General features: G+C 44.5%; 1 protein-coding gene across 3 annotated transcripts in view; it reads right to left on the bottom strand.

Moving 5' to 3' along the window:
* The window catches only part of prdm5 (PR domain containing 5), a 328285-nt gene extending 305509 nt beyond the window's left edge, over positions 1-22776 (bottom strand). For 2 of the 3 annotated variants that reach the window (XM_060832359.1, XM_060832368.1), the window contains exon 1: positions 22296-22768. In XM_060832359.1, the coding sequence (XP_060688342.1) occupies positions 22296-22388 (93 nt within the window). In that variant the 5' untranslated portion in view covers positions 22389-22768. Of the gene's footprint in view, positions 1-22295 lie in introns of all 3 variants that reach the window. The other variant, XM_060832378.1, reaches the window with a different exon arrangement.
* Between the last annotated feature and the right edge of the window lie 2098 nt (positions 22777-24874).

The raw sequence follows: 24874 nt of genomic DNA, 5'->3' as shown, positions 1-24874 counted from the left end.
AGTAGTTCACAAACAGAAATCATAGAGTCACAAAATGTAATAGTTATACGGCACAGAAACAGACACATGAGCCCAACTCATCCATGCCAATCAAATATCGCAAACTGATCTAGTCCCATTCGCTAGCACTTGGTCCATATGCCTCTAAACCTTTCCTGCTCATGTACCCATCCAGATGCCTTTTAAAATGTTTCTTCACCACCCTGTCTACCTGTGACTCCACATTCAAGGAACTACGCACCTGCACCTATAGGTCCTTTTGTTCAGCAATGTTACCCAGGGCCCTATCATTAACTATACAAGTCTTGCCCTGATTTGCTTTTCCAAAATGTTAAAGCTCACATTTATCTGAATTAAACTCCATTTGCCTCTCCTCGTCCCATTTGATCAAAGTATGGTTGTACACTGAGATAACCTCCTTCACTGTCCATGACACCAGCAATTTTGGTGTCACCTACAAAATTACTAGCCATTCCTCCTATATGCACATCCAAATCATCTATATAAATGTCAAAAAGCAGTGGACACAGCACCCATCCTTGAGGCATGCCACTGCTCATGGGCCTCTAGTCCAAAAAGCAATTGTCCACCATTATTCTCGACCTCCTACCTTCAAGCCAATTTTGTTTCCAGTTCTCTGGCTCCCCTTGAATTCATCATGTTTATTAATGATATATGACACTATTTATATTAAGAAAAACAGAAAAGCCCTTCAGAAGTCTCCAACGTCCGATGTGTTCTTATTGTTCTTGAGAAATTAAATTGTAGCGTTTCTGGCTGTGCCTGCAGAATTCTTCATGAAAACTGAAGTACTTCACTGAAAATCCTGTTATGCCCTTTTTAAATGATGTTACTGTCCATTGTGAGGCACTGTTCCAATTTATAGTTGTTGCAGTGACAAAGGGTACCAAACAATAATAAAAACAATTCTAAATGAAGGTAATACCTAGATCAAAGTTTGTGAGAAGATTTGTAGTTCAGGTGCTCGTTGTGGTTCTGTTCGCCAAGCTAGGAATTTGTGTTGCAGACGTTTCGTCCCCTGTCTAGGTGACACCCTCAGTGCTTGGGAGCCTCCTGTGAAGCGCTTCTGTGATCTTTCCTCCACCATTTGTAGTGGTTTGAATCTGCCGCTTCCAGTTGTCAGTTCCAGATGTCCGCTGCAGTGGTCGGTATATTGGGTCCAGGTCGATGTGCTTATTGATTGAATCTGTGGATGATTGCCACGCCTCTAGGACGTCCCTGAGTGTTCTCTGTTTGGCTTGTCCTATAATAGTAGTGTTGTCCCAGTCGGATTCATGTTGCTTGTCATCTGCGTGTGTGGCTACCAAGGATAGCTGGTCGTGTCGTTTCGTGGCTAGTTGGTGTTCATGGATGCGGATCGTTAGCGGTCTTCCTGTTTGTCCCATGTAGTGTTTTTGTGCAGTCCTTGCATGGGATTTTGTACACTACATTGGTTTTGCTCATGCTGGGTATCGGGTCCTTCGTTCTGGTGAGTTGTTGTCCGAAAGTGGCTGTTGGTTTGTGGGCTGTTATGAGGCCTAGTGGTCGCAGTAGTCTGGCTGTCAGTTAGGAAATGCTCTTGATGTATGGTAGTGTGGCTAGTCCTTTGGGTTGCGGCATGTCCTCGTTCCGTTGTCTTTCCCTTAGGCATCTGTTGATGAAATTGCACGGGTATCCTTTTTTGGCAAATACATTGTATAGGTGCTCTTCTTCCTCTTTTTGCAGTTCTGGTGTGCTGCAGTGTGTTGTAGCCCTTTTGAACAGTGTCTTGATGCAACTTCTTTTGTGTGTGTTGGGGTGGTTGCTTTCGTAGTTCAGGACTTGGTCTGTGTGTGTGGCTTTCCTGTATACCTTTTTAACGTCTGCAGCACAAATTCCCAGCTCGGCGAACAGAACCACAACAACGAGCATGCGAACTACAAATTTTCTCACAAACTTTGAACACTTACGGGTGAGAGACGCTAAGACAAGCCAGGAAATGGGAATCCTGTGCCAACCGCCTAAGCGCCACATATGAACAACTCCGATTCCTGCACGAATGCCGCAAAAATCGAATCCTGCCACCATGCGTCAGATACAGGCCACCAGTCAACAACTCACAAGCCAGGGACACAGCCAGACAGAACGGATTCAGGATGATCCAGGTAATGATTACAGATGGTCACAACAGACTTCACAAACACAGACAAGAAATTGCACGCCAAAAATTGTTAATTTCAAAAACCACCAATCAGGATTGGACCCGGACCATAGAGCAGGCCAGAACAGGACCACACACTGCAAAAAAAGGCACTAAAAGAAAAAATGGCCAAACTAACACACAGCAGAGAGGACACCACAACACACACCTGAGTTAGAAACCTTTCCCACAGACAGCTCACAGACACGGAAAGAACAATACTAGCCAAGGGACTTAACTACAACCCACAGGGACGCCAAGACAGCAGACTGCCTAGCAGCACTAGAATGCACACTCAGGAACAATGGACAGACAGAAGAGACACAACAAACAGTGAGGCAAAGTATCATACCCCTGATAACAAGGAAAAGACAAACACATAGCCTCAACACCAAGGAGAGGGAAGCACTAAAATCACTAAGAAACGATAAGAACATAATCATACTGCCAGCAGACAAAGGCAGAATGACGTCATCCTGGACAAAGCAGACTACATCCAAAAAGCGCAACAACAACTTGCAGATACCAACACCTACCAAAAGAGGGAGTTTGACCCCACCCCACAGCTCACCAATAGGATAAACAACACACTGAGAAACCTACAAAAAAAACAGACAGATAACTAGGTTTGAATGAAACCTGAAAGCAACAACACCCCCAGATTCTATGGACTACCTAAAGTGCACAAATCAGACATCCCACTCAGACCCATAGTATCACTACCAGGGACACCATCACACAAACTGGCTAAAGAACTACAGCAGAAACTGAAACACCTGGTTAGCGGATCCAGACATTCTATACAATCAACACAGGAATTCTTGGACATCATCAGAAATATACACATAGACAAGGAAGAAACCATGGTCTCATTCGATGTAACGGCACTGTTCATCTCTATCGACAAAACCCTAGCCAGAGAAACAATAGCCAACCTGCTGGACATACAGAACAGACAACAGGACGCTGAATCTATCAACAAAGATGGCATACTCAAACTACTGGACCTGTGCCTCACAGCACACTTCACATTCAACAACCAAATATGTGAACAAATCAACAGCACACCCATGAGCTCACCCATCTCTGGACTCATAGCAGAAGCGGTAATGCGAAGATTAGAACAAACAGTCTTACCGCAAATTCAACCCAAACTCTGGGTCAGATATGTAGATGATACCTTTGTAATCATTAAAAACACAGAAATAGAGAATACACACCGGATCATCAACGCCACACTCACAGGAATCCGATTCACTAGAGAGGAAGAAAAGGACAACCAACTCCCATTCCTAGGTGTGATGATACAGAGAACACCTAACAGAGAATTCACCACAAAGGTATACAGGAAAGCCACACACACAGACCAAGTCCTGAACTACGAAAGCAACCACCCCAACACACAAAAGAAGTTGCATCAAGACACTGTTCAAAAGGGCCACAACACACTGCAACATACCAGAACTGCAAAAAGAGGAAGAAGAACACCTATACAATATATTTGCCAAAAACGGATACCCGCGCAATTTCATCAACAGATGCCTAAGGAAAAGACAACGGAACGAGAACATGCCGCAACCCAAAGGACTAGCCTCACTCCCATACATCAAGAGCATTTCTGAACGGATCGCCAGACTACTGCGACCACTAGGACTCATAACAGCACACAAACCAACAGCCACTCTCAGACAACAACTCACCAGGCCAAAGGACCCGATACCCAGCATGAGCAAAACCAATGTAGTGTACAAAATCCCATGCAAGGACTGCACAAAACACTACATAGGACAAACAGGAAGACAGCTAACGATCCGCATCGATGAACACCAACTAGCCATGAAACGACACGACCAGCTATCCTTAGTAGCCACACACGCAGATGACTAGCAACATGAATTCAACTGGGACAACACTACTATTATAGGACAAGCTAAAAAGAGAACAGCCAGGGAATTCCTAGAGGCGTGGCACTCATCCACAGATTCAATCAATAAGCACATCGACCTGGACCCAATATACCGACCACTGCAACAGATAGCTGGAACTGACAACCGGAAGCGGCAGATTCAAACCACTATAAATGGTGGAGGAAAGATCACAGAAGCGCTTCAGAGGAGGCTCCCAAGCACTGAGGATGTCACCTAGACAGGGGACGAAACAAATTCCCAGCTTGGCAAACAGAACCACAGCAACGGTAATACCTAGCGTAATAAAGCATTGGTCTATATAGGTGGATACCCTGATGGTGAAGAAACATCTTTGGATCCAGCAATCAACTTAAAACAAGCTTATGTTCACTTTCAAATTCTGTTAAGTTAAAGTATTAAACACTCCAATGTGAGACCATTTGATTATTTTGAGAACCCATTTGACATTAGAATCCTCTGAACATTTTAGTAAAATAGTACAATCACATTTTCAGTGTTCATTCCTTTGCACAAAAATGATTTGATTTGTCACTGAACCATTCTATTTTCTGTATTCTGATTGCTTCCAGGAAAAAAGTATGGGTTTGCATAAGGATTGTAAAATGCCATAATGTGATTTTTGAGAAGATTTGTAGCTCAGGTTGAGGTTTAGGTAGTAAAATGCCATAATATTGATCTGGTAAATAGATAGGATAAAAAATACTTAAAGATAAGGATGCAAAAAATCTTCCAGTTTTGCAGTGGAAGCAGTTTCAGTCATTCCACTGCTCTACAGCAACCAAAAGAAATTCTTTATCTGGATTAAGTCATGTTGTCCTCTGAAAGGCATAGAGTCATAGAGATGCACAGATTTGGTCCAATTTGTCCACACCGACCAGATATCCGAACCTAATCTAGTTCCATTTGTCAACATATCCCTCCAAACCCAACCTATTCATATACCCATCCAGACGCCTTTTAAAAGTTGTAATTGTACTAGCCTCCACCACTTCCTCTGCCAGCTTACTCCATACATGCATCACCCTCTGTGTGAAAAGGTTGCACCTTAGGTCCCTTTTAAATCTTTCCCCTCTCACCTTAAACCTATGCCCTCACATTCTGGACTCTCCCATCCCAAGGAAAAGACCATATCTATTTACCGTATCCATGTCACTCATAATTTTACAAACCTCTATAAGGTCACCCCTCAGCCTCTGACGCTCCAGGAAAAAAAGCCCCAACCTACTCAACCTCTCTGTAGCTCAAACACTCCAACCCTGGCAACATCCTTGAAAGTTTTTTCAAGTCAAATAGCATACCAGAGTAAAGTGGAATGGCTCAATAATTGTCTTGCCTCACAGCTAGCTAGGGTTTTGTGGCAGAACTTTGAAACAACAGCACCAGCCAAAACAGCAGGGTGGAGCAGGACGAGACGTGCTCACATTTCTTCTTCCAGAAGGTACATAAAGAGAGCTCTGTGCTCAGCAGCCTGAAGGAAGAAGATGGCTCGATAACGTCATCTCAGGCTGACGTCACGAGGATCAGTAAATCCTTCTATGCCAGTATGTATGACGCGAAGCCGACCGACAGCGCGGTCTCCCAGTAGTTCCTGTCCTCTATCACGGAGGTCTTAAACGACAGAACACGGGAGAGGCTGGACCAGCCGCTATCTCTGGACGAGCTGACCAAGGCCCTCGGGTCCTTCTAAAAGAATAAAACTCCCGGAAGCGACGGCTTACCGGTCGAGCTCTATTCCGCTCTGTGGGACTTGATTGGCCAGGACCTGCTGGAGGTGTATATCAGTATGCTTCGGGCAGGTACCATGAGTGAATCCATGAGGAAAGGCATCAACACCCTCATCTACAAGCAGAAGGGGGAAGAGGGAGGAACTCAAAAATTGGCGACCAATTTCACTGTTGAATGCGGATTACAAAATTCTGTCAAAGGTAATCGCCAACCGGGTCAGGTCTGCTCTGGGGTCGGTGATTCACCCCGACCAAACCTGTGCTGTGCCGGGCAGGAAGATCGCTGAGAGTCAAGCACTCCTCAGGGATACGATCGCTTACGTGCAGGACAGAGGGTTGGACACCTGCCTGATCAGCCTGGACCAGGAGAAAGCCTTTGACAAGATATCACACAGATATATGAGAGATGTTCTCTCCAAAATGGGCTTTGGGGAGGGAATCTGCAATTGGATCAGACTGCTCTACACCAACATTGCCAGTGCAGTCTCAATCAATGGGTGGGAATCAGATAGTTTCCCAGTCAGATCTGGAGTCAGGCAGGGCTGCCCTCTCTCTCCTGCCGTGTTTGTGTGCTGCATAGAGCCGTTTGCCGAGTCCATCAAGAAGGATGCGAGCCTGAGAGGAATGACAGTAGGGGCCTGCAGGTTAAGGTCTCCCTGTACATGGATGACATCGCCGTTTTCTGCTCAGATCTGCTGTCCGTGCGCAGACTCACGTGCATATGTGACCAGTTCGAATGGGCCTTGGGGGCCAAGGTAAACCGAGGCAAGAGCGAGGCCATGCTTTTCGGGAACTGGGCCGACCAATCCTCGATCCCCTTCACCGTCAGGACCGACCACCTGAAGGTGCTGGGTATTTGGTTCAAGGGGGCTGAGGCGTGCGCCAAGTCTTGGGAGGAGCGTATCAGCAAAGTGAGGCAGAAACTGGGCAGATGGAAGCTACGGTCACACTCCATCGTGGGAAAAAACCTGGTCATCAGGTGTGAGGCACTGTCATTGCTGTTACACGTGGCAGACGTCTAGCCTATTCCCAGAACCTGCGCCACAACAGTCACCCGGGCCATCTTCCAGTTTATATGGAGATCAAAGATGGACCAGGTCTGAAGGGACTCGCTGTACAAAGATCTGGGCAACGGGGGAAAATAATACACCCAATGCCACCCTCACCCTGATGGCCACCTTTGTGTGTGGCTGCATCAAGCTGTGCGTGGATCTCCAGTACGCAAATACCAAGTGTCACTACATACTGAGGTTCTATCTGTCCCCAGTGTTGCGAAGGAACGGGCCTGGTTCGCTGCCGCAGAGCGCTCCGAGTAGTTGGACCATTCCGTATCACCTGTCCTTTGTGGAGAAGTTTATGAAGAAAAACATCTTTGACCACAAGTCCATCATGAAGTGGTCAGCACGTAGTGTCCTTGAGACCCTTCGGGAAAAGGAGAGGGTGGATCCTATCGAGCGGTTCCTTGAGCAGACTGTCAAAGCCATTTGGCAGAATGCCTCATCGCCAGAACTTTCCAACAAGCATTAAGACATGGCTTGGCTGGTGGTGAGAAGGGCTCTGCCTGTGAGATCATTTATGCATGCCCGGACTCTCAGCCGCACCACATGCTGCCCTCGAAGTGGCTGTGGGGGGGATGAGACTGTCACGCACCTCCTTCTGAAATGTGCCTATGCAGAGGAAGTCTGGAGAGGAATGCAGTGGTGTTTGTCAAGGTTCGTCCCCAGCAGCGCCGTGACGCGGGACTCCATGCTCTATGGCCTGTTCCCCGGGACATTTTTGCAGGTGCCTCTGCTTTTTCCTCCCTTGCCTCACTCAACACGGTGGCACAATGGTTAGCACTGCTGCCTCACAGCGCCAGAGACCTGGGTTCAATTCCTGACTCAGGCGACTGACTGTGCAAACTCCACACATTCTCCCCGCGTCTGTGTGGGTTTCCTCCGGGTGCTCCGGTTTCCTCCCACAGTCCAAAGATGTGCGGGTCAGGTGAATTGGCCATGCTAAATTGGAATTGCCCGTAGTGTTAGGTGAAGGGGTAAATGTAGGGGTATGTGTGGGTTACGCTTCGGCGGGTCGGCGTGGACTTGTTGGGCCGAAGGGCCTGTTTCCACACTGTAAGTAATCTAATCTAATCAACAATTCCAGCAAGATGCCATCACCTGACACATTAAAAGGGAGGAAATGGCCTCATGGTATTATGGAAGAGTAGTGAGGATTGCAAATGGCGGAGATCAGAGCTGAAAAATGTGTTGCTGGAAAAGCGCAGCAGGTCAGGCAGCATCCAAAGAGCAGGAGAATCGACGTTTCGGGCATAAGCATTCCTGAAGAAATGCTTATGCCCAAAACATCGATTCTCCTGCTCCTTGAATGCTGCCTGACCTGCTGCGCTTTTCCAGCAACACATTTTTCACCTCGTGGTATTATCACTGGATTGTTAATCCAAAGACCTAGTTAATGTTTTGGACACCTGCATTTGAATCCCACAACTGCAGATGATGTAGTTTGAATTCATTAAAATATGGACTTTAAGTAGTCTAATAGTCCAGAATACATTTAATCCAGTCCCGCAGAATTATCTACTTTTAAACTTGCCAGACCACTCAATCTCCTTTCTATCTATGCTAATTTCTTCCATTGTAGCCCAGACCTCCTTGATTTCTCTACCTATATCATCACTCTCACAAATGAGAACCAACCCAATGCATTCATTTGAAGCCCTCCCTACATCTTCTGCTTCCATGTACAAATTAGCAATTTGTTGGCCCCACTTGTTCACTCATTATGCTTTAGTCATTAATGTAACAGCATAAGCTTTTCTTTATTTTGTCTGCCACTATCTTTTCATATTCTCTTTTAGTTCTCCTAATCTCCCTTTTCAGCTCCGTGTTGCACGTTCTGTATTCCTTTCAAGCTTCTGTTACTTCGAGCCCTCATTATCTGCCATAAGCCTCGCCTTTCTCTTAACTCAATACCGTATACCTTAATATTGGAATATTGTGAGCAGTTTTGGGCCCCATATCTAAGGAAGAATGTGCTAGCGTTGGAGATCATTGCCGCAGAAGGCTGTGGAGGTCCAAGAGATGTACAGCATGGAAACAGACCCTTCGGTCCAATTCGTCCATGGCGACCAGATATCCCAACCCAATATAGTCCCACCTGCCAGCACCTGGCCTATATCCCTTCCAACCGTTCCTATTCATATACCCATCCAAATGTCTCTTAAATGTTGCAATTGTACAGCCTCCACCACATCATCTGGCAGCTCATTCCATACACATACCACCTTCTGTGTGAAAAGGTTGCCCCTTAGGTCTCTTTCAAGGAGCACTCCAAGGTCTCTTTGTTCAGCAACACTTCCTAGGACCTTACCATTAAGTCATTGAGAGTATTTAGGACAAAGATAGATAGGTTCTTGATTAGTAAGGACATCAAGGGTTATGGAGAGAAGGCAGAAGATTGGGGTTGAGAAATATCAGCTTTAAGTGATTGAAAAGCGATTCAGTGGGCTGAATGGCCTAATTTTGCTCCTATATCTTACGGTCTTTCATTTTCTTCAGGTCATTGGCCTATCATTGGCCCCAGTTTTGCCAGACTCTTTGTGAAGTGCACGGAATTTTTTTTTTGTTCCAGTCCTACCCCAACCAAAGATTCCCACTGTGGTTGGCAAGGCCCTCAAGCTGTGACTGACCTATCTCCTGCACATCAGCGCTCATCCCTCTCTTCCATCTCACAACAGCAATAGGGTCTCCCTTCGATCCCATCAACATCCACATTCAAAGAATCACTGGCTGCCATTTGTACCAACTCCAGCAAGATGCCATCACCTGACATATTTTAAAAGGGAGGAAATGGCCTCGTGGTATTATCACTGGACTGTTAATCGAAAGACCCAATTAATGTTTTGGAGACCAGCATTTCAATCTCACAACTGGAGTTGGAGGAGTTTGAATTCAATAAAAATCTAGACTTATTAGTCTAATAATGACCATGAAACCATTGTTGATTGTCAGGAAAAATCCACTTAGTTCACTAATGTCATTTAGGGAAGCAAACTGCCATCTTTCCTGATGAAGGGCTTTTGCCCGAAACGTCAATTTTTCTGCTCCTCAGATGCTGCCTGACCTGCTGTGCTTTTCCAGCACCACTCTCATCTAAACTCTAGTCTCCAGCATCTGAAGTCCTCACTTTTTTTTAAGATTAGATTAGATTACTTACAGTGTGGAAACAGGCCCTTCGGCCCAACAAGTCCACACCGACCCGCCGAAGCGCAACCCACCCATACCCCAACATTTACCACTTACTTAACACTACAGGCCAATTCACCTGACCTGCACATTTTTGGACTGTGGGAGGAAACCGGAGCACCCGTAGGAAACCCACGCAGACACGGGGAGAATGTGCAAACTCCACACAGTCAGTCGCCTGAGTCAGGAATTGAACCCGGGTCTCCGGCGCTGTGAGGCAGCAGTGCTAACCACTGTGCCACCGTGCCACCCACTTAGAACATAGAACGTAGAAAAGTACAGCACAGAACAGGCCCTTTGGCCCACAATGTTGTGCTGAGGTTTAATCCTAACGTAAAATATAATAACTTAACCTACACATCCCTCAACTCACTGCTATCCATGCGCATGTCTAGCAGTCGTTTAAATGTCCCCAATGACTCTGCTTCCACCACCACAGCTGGCAACGCATTCCATGCATTCACAACTCTCTGCGTAAAGAACCTACCTCTGACGCCTCCTTTATACCTTCCTCCATATCTTCAAACTACGACTTCTATGCTATGCTTTGTCAAATAATCATAAATCCTATCCCTCAGAATTCCTTCCAAAATTCTGCTGACCACAGACGTAAGACTGACTGGCCTGTAATTGCCAGGGATTTCCCTATTACCCTTCTTGAAAAGAGGAACAACATTCGCCTCCTTCCAATCCTCCGGCATGACTCCTATGAAGAGGGAGGAGGCAAATATCCTCACCAGCAGCTTAGCAACCTCCTTTCTCACTTCCCGGAGCAGCCTAGGATAAACCTGATCTGGCCCAGGGGACTTATCAATCTTAACGTTTTCCAAAATTTCTAGCACATCAACTTCATCGATCTTGATCTAGTCAAGACTATATCCCAGCTCCTCTAAGTTTTCAGTTACAATAAGTTCCCTTTTCCTTGGTGAAAACTGAAGCAAAAACCTCATTTAGGGCTTCCCCTATCTACTCAGACTCCATGCACAAGTTCCCTCTGCGTTCCCCGATCGGCCCTACCTTCATTCTCTTATTCCTCACATAGGAATAAAATGCCTTTCGGTTCTCCCTTATTTTTCTTGCCAAGCCTTTTTCATGCCCCCTCCTGGCTCTCCTCAGTCCATTTCTGAACTCCTTTCTAGCAAGCCTGTAATCCTTGCTTCCTCCACCTTATGTAAGCTGCCTTCTTCCTTTTGACAAGAAGTTCCTCTGTTCTCATCATCCAACGTTCCTTAATATTACCCCTTCTAACCTGTCTCAGTGGAACAAATTTGTGCATCACTCACAACAACTGCTCCTTAAATAGTCTCCACATGTCTGCTGTGCCCTTTCTGTGGAACAATTGCTCCCAGTCTGTACTGCCCAACTCCTGTCTGATAGTGTCATAATTTTCCCCAATTAAATATCTTCCCTTGGTAACTGCTCCTTTCCCTCTCCAAGGCTATGCTAAATGTGAAGCAATTGTGATCACTTTCACCAAAGTGCTCTCCCACTGCGAGATCTGACACCTGTCCTGGCTCGTGGCCGAGCACCAAATCCAAAATGGCCTCTCCCCTCGTCGGTCTGTCTACATACTGAGTAAGGAACTCCTCTAGAACACACCGGACAAAAACGGCTCCATCCAAACCATCTGCATTTAGGAGGTTCCAGTTGATGTTGGGAAAGTTGAAATCACCCATAACAACCACCCTGCTACTTCTGCATTTTTCCAGAATTTGCCCACCTATGAGATCTTCAATCTCTCCACTGCTACTAGGTGGTCTGTAGAAAAACCCCAATGCGGTGGCTGTCCCTAACTTCCACCCATACTGACTCAGGAGACAAACCTTCGTTTCTGTAGCTGTGATGCACTCTTTGATTAGCCCCTCCTCTTTTGCCATCTTTACCCAGTCTGCTTATATGTAACGCCAGACCCACAACAATGATTGACACTTCATTGCATTCTGGGCAATTAGGGATGGGGAATAAATGCCAGCCTTGCCAATGCTTGGATTAGAGTCATAGAGATGTACAGCACAGAAACAGGCCCTTCAGTCCAACTCCTCCATACCAACCAGATATCCCAACCCAATCCAGTCCCATTTGCCAGCACCTAGCCCATATCCCTTTAAACCCTTCCTATTCATATACCCATCCAGATGTCATTTAAATGCTGTAATTGTACCAGCCTCCACCACTTCCTCTGGTTGCCCCTCAGGTCTCCTTTATAGCTTTCCTCTCTCACCCTAACCCTATGCCCTCTAGAAAAGACCTTGTCTATTTACCTTATCCATGCCCCTCATGATTTTATAAATCTCTATAAAGTCACCTCTCAGCTTCCGACGCTCCAGGAAAACAGCCTCTCCCTATGGCTCAAATCCTCCAACCCTGGCAACGTCCTTGTAAACCTTTTCTGAAATCGTACAAGTTTCACAACATCCTTCCAATAGAATGGAGACCAGAAATGTATGCAAAGTGCCGTACAGCCATAACATGACCTACTAAATCCTATACTCAATGATCTGATCAATAAAGGAAAGCATAGCAAACACCTACTATTTGCAACTCTACTTTCAAGGAGCTATGAATCTGCACTCCAAGGCAACACTCCCCAGGACCTTACCGTTAAGTGTATAAATCCGGCTCTGATTTGCTTTTCCTAAATGCAGCACCTTGTATTTATCTAAGTTAAACTCCATCTACCATTCTCAGCCCATTGCCCCATTTAATCAAGATCCTGTTGCACTCGGAGGGTAATTTTCTTCACTGTCCACTACACCTTCAATTTTGATTCAAGGGCACTGCTAGCTAGGCTGGTATTGTATGTTCATTTCCACTCTCTTCATCATCCAAGGCCCCAGACACACCTTCCAAGTGAAGCAGCCATTTAATTGCACTAGTCTAGTCTAGTCTCCTGCATTCACAGCTGACAATGTGGTCTCCTCTCCAATGGGAGATGAAACAGAGCTGAGGATTGCTTTGTAGAGTACCTCTGTTCTCTCCAGAAAAATGACCCTGAGCTTCCTGTTGCCTGCCATTTCAACACACTACCATGTTCCCTGGCTGCGATTTTGTATCGCGCTTACTGCAGTACTCCAACAAAACCCAGTGCAAATTGGAAGGACAGCACCACATTTTCCACTTGGGGAGCCTGCAGCCTTCAGGATTCAAAATTAAAATCAATAATTCCAAGGCCTGAGCACCTTCTCCCGTGCATTAACCCCAACCCCCACACACTAGGCTTTGTCACTAGGCTGCTATCACAATCATCCCATTGTCAGCCACTAATGGTCCTCATTAGCGACTGTTGATTCTCCCAGGCTGACCTTTACACATTCCTTTGTCTGCCCAACTGTTTCTCGGTCTCTCTGGGCTCTGTCTCTACCTATCATTTACTACCCCAACTTCAGCATACAGACCAACCTTTTCCGAGCTACACTCAGTTCTGAAGAAGGGTCACAAAATATTACCGTTGCTTTCTCTTCAGATGCAGCCAAACCAGTTAAGTTTTTCCAGCAATTTCTGTATGTGTTAGTTAATTGGCCTTCTTAGAAACTGAGACAAAAATATTCATTTTATAATGTGGCCAGTGGAATGATGGGACTAGGAAAACAGTGCACTCTTCCAACCTTGGTGAAAACAGCATCAAGATCCTCAGGCTCTGGACGAGTTCCTCAGGGGAGTGTCCTTGGCCCAATCATCATCAGTCACTTCATCAATGGCCTTCATTCAAATTGCAATAAAAATCTGGTCAACGTCCACACCGATCCGCCGAAGTGCAACCCACCCATTCCCCTACATTTACCCCTTCACCTAACACTACAGGCCTGACCTGCACATCTTTGTGACTGTGGGAGGAAACCGGAACACCCGGAGGAAACCCATGCAAACACAGGGAGAATGTGCAAACTCCACACAGTCAGTCGCCTGAGTCAGGAATTGAACCCAAGTCTCTGGCGCTGTGAGGCAGCAGTGCTAACCACTGTGCCACCGTGCCGCCCACTAACTGGCAAGTAACATCATACTGCATAAGCGCTAGGCAATGACCATTTCGAGTGAGAGAGATCCTATCCGTCATCCCTTGACATTCAATGGCACTGCCATTGCTGATTTCCGTGCTTATAAACAGTGATGATGACCAGTGACCAGTAACTGAAATGAACCAGCCATATAAATACCATGGGTACAAGAGCAGGTCAGATCTTAGGAGTTCTGCAGTGAGTAACTCATCTCTGGACTCCGCAGTAACTGTCTACCATCTACAAAGCACAGGACAGGGATGTGACAGAATACTTCCCATCTGCCTGGATATGCACAACTTCAACAAGAATTTTGTATTAGATAATCTGCTTTTAGGATATTGATTGAATGTTAAGCATTTATGAGAATACTGGCGATAACACCTCTGTTCTTCCCCAAAATAGTGTGACCAGATCGGATCAAAGGGCAGGCAGGATATTGCTTTCAAATTTCCAACAACAGACAGTACCTTAGACAGGGTGGCATTCCCTCATTACTGACCCCTAGGTAACACAGCATCAGGCCAACACTGAGCCTTTGGAAGAGCAGTGCCCCTCATCTGTGTCATGTAACAGGCAAGTTTAACTTTTCAATTTTCTTGCTTAAAAACTAGAAATTTGCTTCAAAACTAAAAAGACTAGAAATGCTCGAATTTGCACTTGAACAGAGGGGCTTGCAAGGCCATTTCACAGCCAGCCAGTTAAGATTCTGCTTTTCTGATGAGTCATTACATTAAGTGTGGTCACCGGCTTTTTCTTTTCGTTTTAGTTTTATTGTCAAATTTCCATCTCCTTTACTCTGCCAAAGAAACAGGTTTTCAAAACTGCAACGTGTTTGTGTATTCAGTGTGCTGAGCTCATTGTTTACAATTATTCAGACTGGGCACAATGGTCCATCACCAACACGTGAAGGTCCTCACAATAACACCAAAAAATTAAACTTGAGAAGAGTATCTCATCACACTCCCAAAGCCTGGCTTCAAAGCTTTTTTGAGAAAGGTGTTAATTTTAAACTCAAGCTGTCTTTTGCCCAACCCATGTTCATTTTAAGGAACTTGGCCAATCTTTATAGGTCAGATGATGCCCATGACCATTTTTAGTCAATATTTTTGAGCCTGGTTTTATCCATTCATGAGATATGGATGTCACTGGCTAGCCCAGCATTTACTGTCCTGGAGAAGGCTGCTGTCTTAAACTGTTATGATCTTCAGAGTACAGGGGCAAGCAGTGAGCTATGAGGAAGGGAGCTTCAAGTTTTTGACCCTATGACCATGAATGACAACACAGTTCCAAGTCAGGGTGGTGTGGGGATTGGAGGCTGGTGATGGTATTGGTTTGCAAAGTGCTTTTGAAGAAGTCCTATGGAATTACTGCAGTTCATCTTGTAGATGGTATACACTGCTGTCAAGGTGAATCAGTGGTGATGGGAATGAATGCCAATCAAACGGCTGCTTTGTCCAAGATGGTTTTGAGTTTTTTTGAATGTTGTTTGAGATGCAGTCAGCCATGCAAGCATAGAGTTTTCTATAAGTTTTAAAAGCAACAATAGTCCCATTTATAATATTAGACAATAGAAATCAAAATGAGTAGTCCATATTTAATATCACTACAACTGCTACAAAAATGTCTCACAATTTCAGCCACTTTTATTGATCCCCTCTAAACCTTGTGTATTCAAATACACTGAAATACAGTTTTTCTAGTTTGTTGTGTGCCTAAAACCTCACTTATTTCAGCTATAATTCTGCAAACCGTATAAGTCCTGTGGCTGAGGTTCACTTCTGTTTGCAGCTGTTTTGAACCATATGATCCACTTGCTGGATGTTGGTGAACAATCAGAGTCATAGGGATGTAAAGCATGGAAACAGACCCTTCGGTCCAACTCGTCCATGCCAACCAGATATCTCAACCCAATCTAGTCCCACCTGCCAGCACCTGGCCTATATCCCTCCAAACCCTTCCTATTCATATACCCATCCAGATGCCTTTTAAATGTTGCAATTGTACTAGCCTCTACCACTTTCCACTGGCAGCTCATTCCATACACGTACCACTCTCTGCATGAAAATGTTGCCCCTTAGGCCTCTTTTATATCTTTCCCCTCTCACCCTAAACCCATGCCCTCTAGTTCTGGACTCCCCCACCCCAGGGAAAAGACTTTGCCAATAATCCTATCCATGCCCCTCATGACTTTATAAATCTCTATAAGGTCACCCCTCAGCCTCTGATGTTCCAGGGAAAATAGCCCCAGCCTGTTCAATCTCTCCCTATAGCTCAAATCCTCCAACCCTGGCAACATCCTACTGAACCCTTAGCCAGCGTTAAAGGGACAGCCCTGGTCTTCGATGGGCCAACCTTTCGCTATCGCTATCTTTTTACCTTTCACCAATCCTAGAATGAAATGCTGCCCACGAACCAGGCACTTTAGCTGCCTAGTACAATACCAATGCTTTGTTACCATTTACATCAAGGTGAAGCCCTTTTTGTTGTGGTTCTGCTCGCCGAGCTGGAAGTTTTTGCTGTAAACGTTTCGTTCCCTGGCTAGGGAACATCATCAGTGCTGTTAAAGCCCTTTTTGTCCATAGAGACCGTGGGTACCTAACTATCAGCATAGCAACCATCAGAAACTCTCTATCTTGCGAAACCTAATATTCTTGCAAAAGTGAATACATCTACCGTGCTTCCATTGCTGTTAGTGGGGAAAAAAGATTGAACTGTTCCCCCTGTGGACCAATGAACCTGAGAAAAATTGAGGTATGAGAATTCAAGAACTTTTTGCAGGTTTGCTACGAAGTTATAATTTATATGCACTGGTTCAGTATTTAGAGTATTTAATAGATTAAAACATTTTGAAAGACTTCAACAAACCATTATGAAACAAACTATGACAAAGTTGTATGAGGTGTTATCAGCCCAGATAGAGTCATACTATGAAACAGACTCTTTGGTCCAACTAGTCCACACACTGTATTCCCAAACTAAACCAAGAGCTGCACAGTGGCACAGTGGTTAGCACTGCTGCCTCACAGGGACGCGAGTTCAATTCACTCCTCAGATGACTGTCGGTGTGAAGTTTGCATATTCTCCCAGTGTCTGCGTGGGTGCCTTCAGGTTTCCTCCCACAATCCAAAGATCTGCAGGTTAGGTGAGCTGGCCATGCTAAATTGCCCATAGTGTTAGGTGCATTGGTCAGAGGGGGGTGGGTTGCTCTTTGGAGGATTGGTGCGGACTTGTTGGGCCGAAGGGCCTGTTTCCACACTGTAGGGAATCTAATCTAAACCTTTCTTATTCATATACTTATCCAAATGTCTTTTAAAACATTGCATCCACCACTTCCTCTGAAAGTTCATTCCACACACTAACCACTCTCTACGTAAAAAAAAGTTACCCCTCATGTCGTTTTTAAACCTTTCTCCTTCTACCTTAAAAACATGGCCACTAGTTTTGAACTCACTTTGTAACTCAAACACTCCATTCCCAGCCATGTTCTGATAAATCTTTTCTGAACCGTCTCCAGTTCAATAATATCCTTCCTCCAGAAGGGGCCTCACCAACAACCTCAACATGACGTCCCAAGTCCTATATTCAAAGGTCTGAGCAATGAAGGCAAGTATGCTAACACCTTCTTAACCACCCTGTCTCCCTGCAAACTTTAAAGAATTATGTACCTGACCCCCTAGCTCTCTCTGTTCTACACTACCTATAACCTAAAACTTGGTCAAAGACATAGGTTTTAAGGTGTATCTTTAAAGAATGTAGAGGTAGAAAGGCAGACAGATGTTTGAAGGGTATGCAAGAGCTTAGGCCCTAAGCAACTGAACACCTAACCCCATTGCTCATATGATGTTAAAGATGCTCTAGAAGCAGAATTAGAGCAGCACATGTTAATCTGGAAGATTGTTCAGAAAAATGTGGCCATAGAGAGATTAAAAAACAAGGGGGGAGTGTTTAAAATCAAGAGAAGGAGGTGATGTAGTTAAAATCATAGGGATGTACAGCATGGAAACAGACCCTTCGGTCCAACTCGTCCATGCCAACCAGATATCCCAACCCAATCTAGTCTCACCTGCCATCATCTGGCCCATATTCCTCCAAACCCTTCCTATTCATATACCCATCCAAATGCCTCTTAAATGTTGCAATAGTACCAGCCTCCACCACATCCTCTGGCAGCTCATTCCATACACGTACCACCCTCTGCGTGAAAACGTTGCCCCTTAGGTCTCTTTTACATCTTTCCCCTCTCACCCTAAACCTATGCCCTCTAATTCTTGACTCCCCACCTCAGGGAAAAGTCTTTGTCTATTTATCCTATCCATGCCCCTACTGATTTTATAAACCTCTATAAAGGTCACCCCTCAGCCTCCAAAGCTCCAGCGAAAACAGCCCCAGCCTGTTCAGCCTCTCCCTGTAGCTCAGATCCTCCAACCCTGGCAACATCCTTGTCAATCTTTTCTGAACCCTCTCCAGCTGGGTAATATCCTTCCTCTAGCAGAGAGGCCAGAAATGAACCCGGTATTCCAGAAGACACCTCAACCAATATCCTGTACAATCTCAACGCTCCCCTGTCCATGTTTCTCATCCAGTTCCCTTTGTCCCTAAGAATGAGATCTCCCTCCTTCTTGATGTTGTGTTCCCCCACCCCAACCCCTCTCTGTGGGGGTGAATCCCACAGATTCCTCACTCTCTGGGGGAAGACATTCCTCCTCAGCTCAGTCTGACGTGGCCCATCCTGTATCCTTACACTGTGACCCCTCCCCTCCCTGATTCTGGTTTCCCTGGTCATCAGGAACATCCTACCTGTGTTTACCCTGTCCAATCCCTGTTGGAATTTTATACCTTTCTGAGATTCCACCCCACCTCCTAAACTGCAGCAAACATAATCCAAACCAGTTCTGAGTGTGCATGGAGTTAATCCATGAACAGCAAAGGACTGGGTGACTTGTGTAGCTGAAGAGTTGAAGGAGGAGGGAGGACTTCAGATTCCTGGATCACTGGGTCAGTTTCTGGGAAAGTAGGATCTGCCCAAGTCTGACACTTTGCTGCTGAACATAAAGGAACCATTTTCCTTGCAGGGTGGGGGCTGCGGTGTAGCCAGTGCTATTGGTGGGGGCTAAAGCTAATACAACATGGTTGTGGGATACAGAGGAGAAACACAATAAGGTGCAATGCACCAACAAATATAGATGAAAAGGCAAGTCAGTCTGGTAGACAGACCATACAGAGTCAGGTTAAGGTACAAAGACGCACAGCAAGACCGGCATTTATTTTAATGCAAGGTATCTTGCAAGCAAGGCAGAGGTGATGAGGGTGCTGATTAACACATGGGGTTATGACATTGTTGACAGATGCATGGCTGAGGGAGGCACAGGACTCAGCAGCTCAATATTCCACAGCACAGAATTCTCAAGGAAGACAAGGAGAGAAAGAAAAGAGAGTTGCAATATCGGTCAAGAATTCAAATGCTGTGGTAAGGAGAGGTGATACCTTATAAGGTTCCTCAACTGAGGCAACAAGGGTAGAACCTTAAAAAAAAGAGAATAATCACATTGATAGGAGCGAACTACAGCCCCTCCAAAAAGCCAGGGAAAGATAAAATTGCAGAAATGTAGGCAAATTCCAATGAAGTATGAAAGTAATCATGTAATAATAGAACATCATTCAAACTTCACCAATATTAACTGGGAACAACAAAGTGAGAAATTTTAGAGAAGATATAATTCTTAAGTCGTGGCTAGGACAGATTTCTAATCAAGCACGTAGAAAGTCCTACAAGAGCTAATTTTAGGGAACAAAGTTAAGCAAGTGGTAAACGTGGCAGTGGGGAGCATTTCAATGACTATAATCATATCTCATTGAATTTAAGGTAGTCCCAAAAATAAATGGACAGTCAGAAATAAAGATTCTGAACAGAGTAAGTTGATTTTAATATGGTAAAACAGGATGTGGCCAAAGTGGATTGGGTGTAGTTATTGTAGAAAACTCCATATAAGAGGAGTGAGAGTCTTTCAAAAATGCAACAGTGGAGGTGCAGGTCAACCTGCTCCTGTAAAGGTGAAAGGTGGAACCAACAAGTCCAGAGAATCTTGGATGTTGAGGAACAGAGATGGAATTCTGGAAGGCTTTTGACAAGGTCTCACAATGGGCACTGATCAAGAAGATAACAGCCAATGGGATCCAAGGCAATTTGGAAAATTAGATCCAAAATTGGCTTAGTGGCAGGAAGCAGAAGATGATGGTCAAAAATTGAGTTGTAGAAAAAGTGCATGTATGGAAGAAACTTACCCTTTCATAATGGGGTCAAAACCTAGGGGACACAAGTTTAAGATAAAAGGCAAGAGACTGAGAGGCAAATTATAGAATAAATCTTTCACCCAGATGGTAGTGGGTGTCTGGAACTCTATCTAAAAGGGTGGTAGAGGCAGAATATATTTAAATGAATAGATGTTGAGCCATAGCATATAAGGCTACAGGCCAGTTGCTGGAAGAACAGATAGGTGACTGATAACTGGTAGAGACACGTCACATCTCTTTCCATGCTGTAAAATTTAGATCACAGAATTTTACAGTGTATCAGATGTGAGAGAACTGCCAGGAGTACATTGGATAGTGATCATATAGAGATAAATCAGGCATAATTGAGGGTCTCAGCAACAGAGCTATACACACAGAAACAGGCCCTTTGATCCAACTTGTCCATGCCAACCAGATATCCTAAATTAATTTAGTCCCAGTTTCCAGAACTTAGCCCATATCCCTCTAAACGCTTCCTACTCATTTACCCACCCAGATGCTTTGTAAATATTGTAAATGTACCAGCCTCCACCACTTCTCTGACAACTCATTCCATACACTCAAGTGTGAAAAACTTGCCCCTTCAATTCCTTTTAAATCTTTCCCATCTCACCCTAAACCCATGCCTTTTGGTTCTGGACTCTTCCAATAGATGAATGAAACAAAGGATGCAATCAGGTGATTGTACAGAGGTGGAAATAAGCCCTCTTGGAAATGGTAGGAATGAGGTTAAAGTTCTTCTGGGGTACAATGTGTCAGTAAGGCTGCAAAGAGATTAGTTTAATCTAAGCATGTTGTCAGGGAATAGACTTTAGATCAGAGACTAGAAACAATGGCTTCAATTTCCCCAATGATTAATTCAGAATTAAGTTTTCACACAGAACCATCAGCAAGAAACCAAATCAGAACATGACAATGTTAAAAAGACGTTTGGATAATAACATAAGTACGAAATGATTTGGAGATGCTGGTGTTGGACTGGGGTGTGCAAAACTAAAAATCACACATCAGGTTATAGTCCAACAGGTTTATTTGGAAGCACTAGCTTTCAGAATGCTGCTCATTCTTCAGGAAAGATTTGGAAAGATCTGAGCCAGGAGCAGACAGATGGAACTAGTTTAGTTTGAGATTATGTTTGGCATGGACTGGTTGGGTTGAAGGGTCTGTTTCCTTGCTGTATGACTTTATGTGTATTCACACCACATGCAAATTTTGACCAGGAACTTCCAGGAATTTCCAGATCCTATGCCACTAGAAAATGAGAGCTAGCTAACCACCAACAAGTTAACAGGGCATTAGGAGTTAGATAAACTTCTTTAATCCCAGGATCATTTAAAGCCTTTAAACCTGACCCTGTACTACTTATTGAAGGTGCTGAACTATGTCACAAATAAGTGAATAAGAGGGATCTGATTCCAGCAAGGTTGTCTGAAATCTCAGGTGTTAAAATCAAAGTCGAACTATGTCAAAATGGAATGAAAGGGAAAGTTTTGGTAATCTGAAATAATAGTTTTTTTAAAAAAATGTTGGAAATGAAAGCATGTTAGCATCAGGACTATAGAATGAAAGGGCTGCAGCGTTACAAGCCATTACCTGTTGACAAGACCGATGTGGTGGGGAGAGTGAGGAAATTTTACTTTATTAATGATATTGCTGGCTTCAAAACTTTGAAGAAGGAGAGCAGTATTTTGGGAGGAGAGCCCTTCAGACACTGTGCAGTAGCAGCAGAAGCCAGCGAGAGCCCTGGGTGCTCTTATACGTGGCACTCGGGGTGAGCAAGCTGACCGTCTGCACCACAACAAAAGTTACAACATCCTCCTCAAACAAAACTCTCTCACACACACACAGCGAAAGGGCAGCAGGAATGTTGTTCATTCGCAGTTTTAAGGCGAAACCTCATCAATTTCTTTTTTAAAAACCCAAAGAAAACAAACCTTTTTTATTCTCCTGGCAGTGTACAGCCCGATGCCTTCTTGCACTTTGGACGGTTTCAAGGAGAAGCGATCGGGAACGTACATACCGAGCATGGTGCCGGGCCCGGGCCCGCTACCCCCGGGCGCCAGGCCGGGAAGGAGCTCAGCTGAGGCTCGGCCCGAACGGGAAGCGGCTCCCCTCCCAGCCCCGAGAGCCGGCTCCCCTCCGGGAATAGCCCGCACACTCCAGCGCTCTGATTGGCTCACCGAGCACTCTCCAGGCTCGACTTTTCCTTCCTAAAAGCCGAGCTTTCAACACCAGCTCAGCAGCAAATTTTCTCCACAGTTACCGCCATCTCCAGCACAGAAACAGACCCTTCGCTCCAACTCGTCCATACCGACCAGATATCCTGAATTAATCTGGTCCCATTTGGCCCATACCCCTCTAAACCCTTCCTATTCCTATACCCATCCAGATGCCTTTTAAATTGTGATTGTACCAGTCTCCACCACTTCCTCTGGCAGCTCATTCCATACATAGAGTCATACAGTATGGAAACAGTCCCTTTCGTCCAACCAGTCCATGCCAAACAAAATTAATGCCATCTGCCTGTTCCTGGCCCATGTCCCTCCAAACCTTTCCAATTTATGTATCTTTCAAAATGTCTTTATATCCACGACTTCCTCAAGAAGTTCATCCCGTGTGCAAACAACCCTCTGTGTTAAAAAAAAAGCCTTGTTTTATTTAAATCTCTCTCCAGTCACCTTAAAAATATGTCCCCTAAGTTTTGAAATTCTTGAGGTAGGCACTCTATCTACACCTCTCATTATTTTATAAACTTCTATTAGGTCACTCTCAATCATCTACACTCCAGTGAAAATAGCCCCAACCTACCCAGTCTTTCTTCATAATTCAAACCTTCCATACTGTGCAACATCCTGATAAAATTCTTCTGAACCTTCTCCAGCTTGATAATATCACTCATATAACTGGTTACACCATTGTCTATGTGAAAACGTTGCCCCTTGTTCCTTTTAAATCTTTCCCCGTTCACCTTAAACCTATGCCCTCTAGTTTTGGATTCCCCCACCCCTGGGAAAAGACTTTGGCCATTCACCCTATCCATGGCCCTCATGATTTTATAAACTTCCATAAGGTCACCCCTCAGCCTCCAATGCTCTGGGAAAATAGCGTCAGAATATTCAGCCTCTCCCAATAGCTCAAGCCCTCCAACCCTGGCAACATCCTTCCTGTAGCAGGGAGACTAGAATTAAATGCACTATTCCAAAAGTGGCCTAACCAATGTCTTCCCAACTTCTATACTCAATGCACTGACCAATGAAGGCAAGCATACCAAATTTAACCATTTAGTTTCCTCAGGAATCAATTTGTGCAAATGAGCATAGTTAATTTACAAACTTAAAGAGTTGGAGAAATATGTTGTGGGAATGTGTGCTTCAAATGTGAATGGATGAATTGCAGTATGTAAAGATTTCATGATTAATATACTCATAGACCAATGGAACTGGTGTACAAAAGTTTCCTGGCCAATCACAAAATAAACCTTGATTTGTCTGTTACCTCATCGTGATAGAATGAAATAACCGAGAAATATATCCAACAAAGATTCAGTCAAAAGGCACGAGATTCTGTCTATTTTCTGGTTCGCAGTACTGGTATTCTTGGGGTAGTTCACTGTCACTAATCCTTCTTTCCATGGGCCAGCAGTGGTAGGGGATAAACCTAGAGAATCTTATCAAGAAGAAGCACTTAGCTCATGTAACAAGTTTTTGTTTTAATGAACCTGCTCAGAGGTGTTATTACACATCTCTGGAGGAAGTGTGACTTGAATCTGGGTCAGGGTACAATTGACATTAACTATCAACAGGTATAATTACAACTGTCAGGAGCAAGGTATATCACATCTGTCTCCATATCTTATGCAAGACTTAGTGTTGCTCAACCCGAAGATCAAGTGACATCATCAGTTTGGGTAGAGCTCAATGCAACTCAACATTAATTCTGAATCATTATCTTATACAACAGTCAATCATTTTGAATATTCCTTGTTGTAAGTTGTACAGCTACCTAGTCTAAGGCATGTCACTGCCTCCTGAATCAGTGTCCAGGTAACTCATTCCAGATGGAAAATAATATCTCCATTGTGGGCTTCTATTCAATCAGTTGAAGCTGATGTTTGTCAGGATGAAGACATTTCCTGCGCATATGGTTGGCTAGATATGCTGTTCACAAACTCCCACCTGCCACAATTGTGGTATGTCACTGGCGCCACCATAATTATGCAACTTTGATATATTTAAATCTTGTAAATAATACTTTATTTAGTTTAAGTCACAGATAGATGAATTTAAAACTTTATCTTGAATGCAAACCAGAATATATAAGGATGATGACATCAGCTTGTACGAGAGGGCATAACTACAAATTGAGGGGTGATAGATTTAAGACAGATGTCAGAGGCAAGTTCTTTACGCAGGGAGTGGTAAGGGCGTGGAATGCCTTACCTGCTCAGGTAGTCAACTCAGCCACATTAGGGAGATTTAAGCAATCCTTAGATAAGCTCAAGGATGATTTTGGG

This window comes from Hemiscyllium ocellatum, chromosome 1, assembly GCF_020745735.1.
Source record: "Hemiscyllium ocellatum isolate sHemOce1 chromosome 1, sHemOce1.pat.X.cur, whole genome shotgun sequence".
Classification (NCBI taxonomy): Eukaryota; Metazoa; Chordata; class Chondrichthyes; order Orectolobiformes; family Hemiscylliidae; genus Hemiscyllium; species Hemiscyllium ocellatum.
The sequence above is the reverse complement of the archived record's forward strand: the minus strand, read 5'-3'. Positions and strand labels throughout refer to the sequence as shown.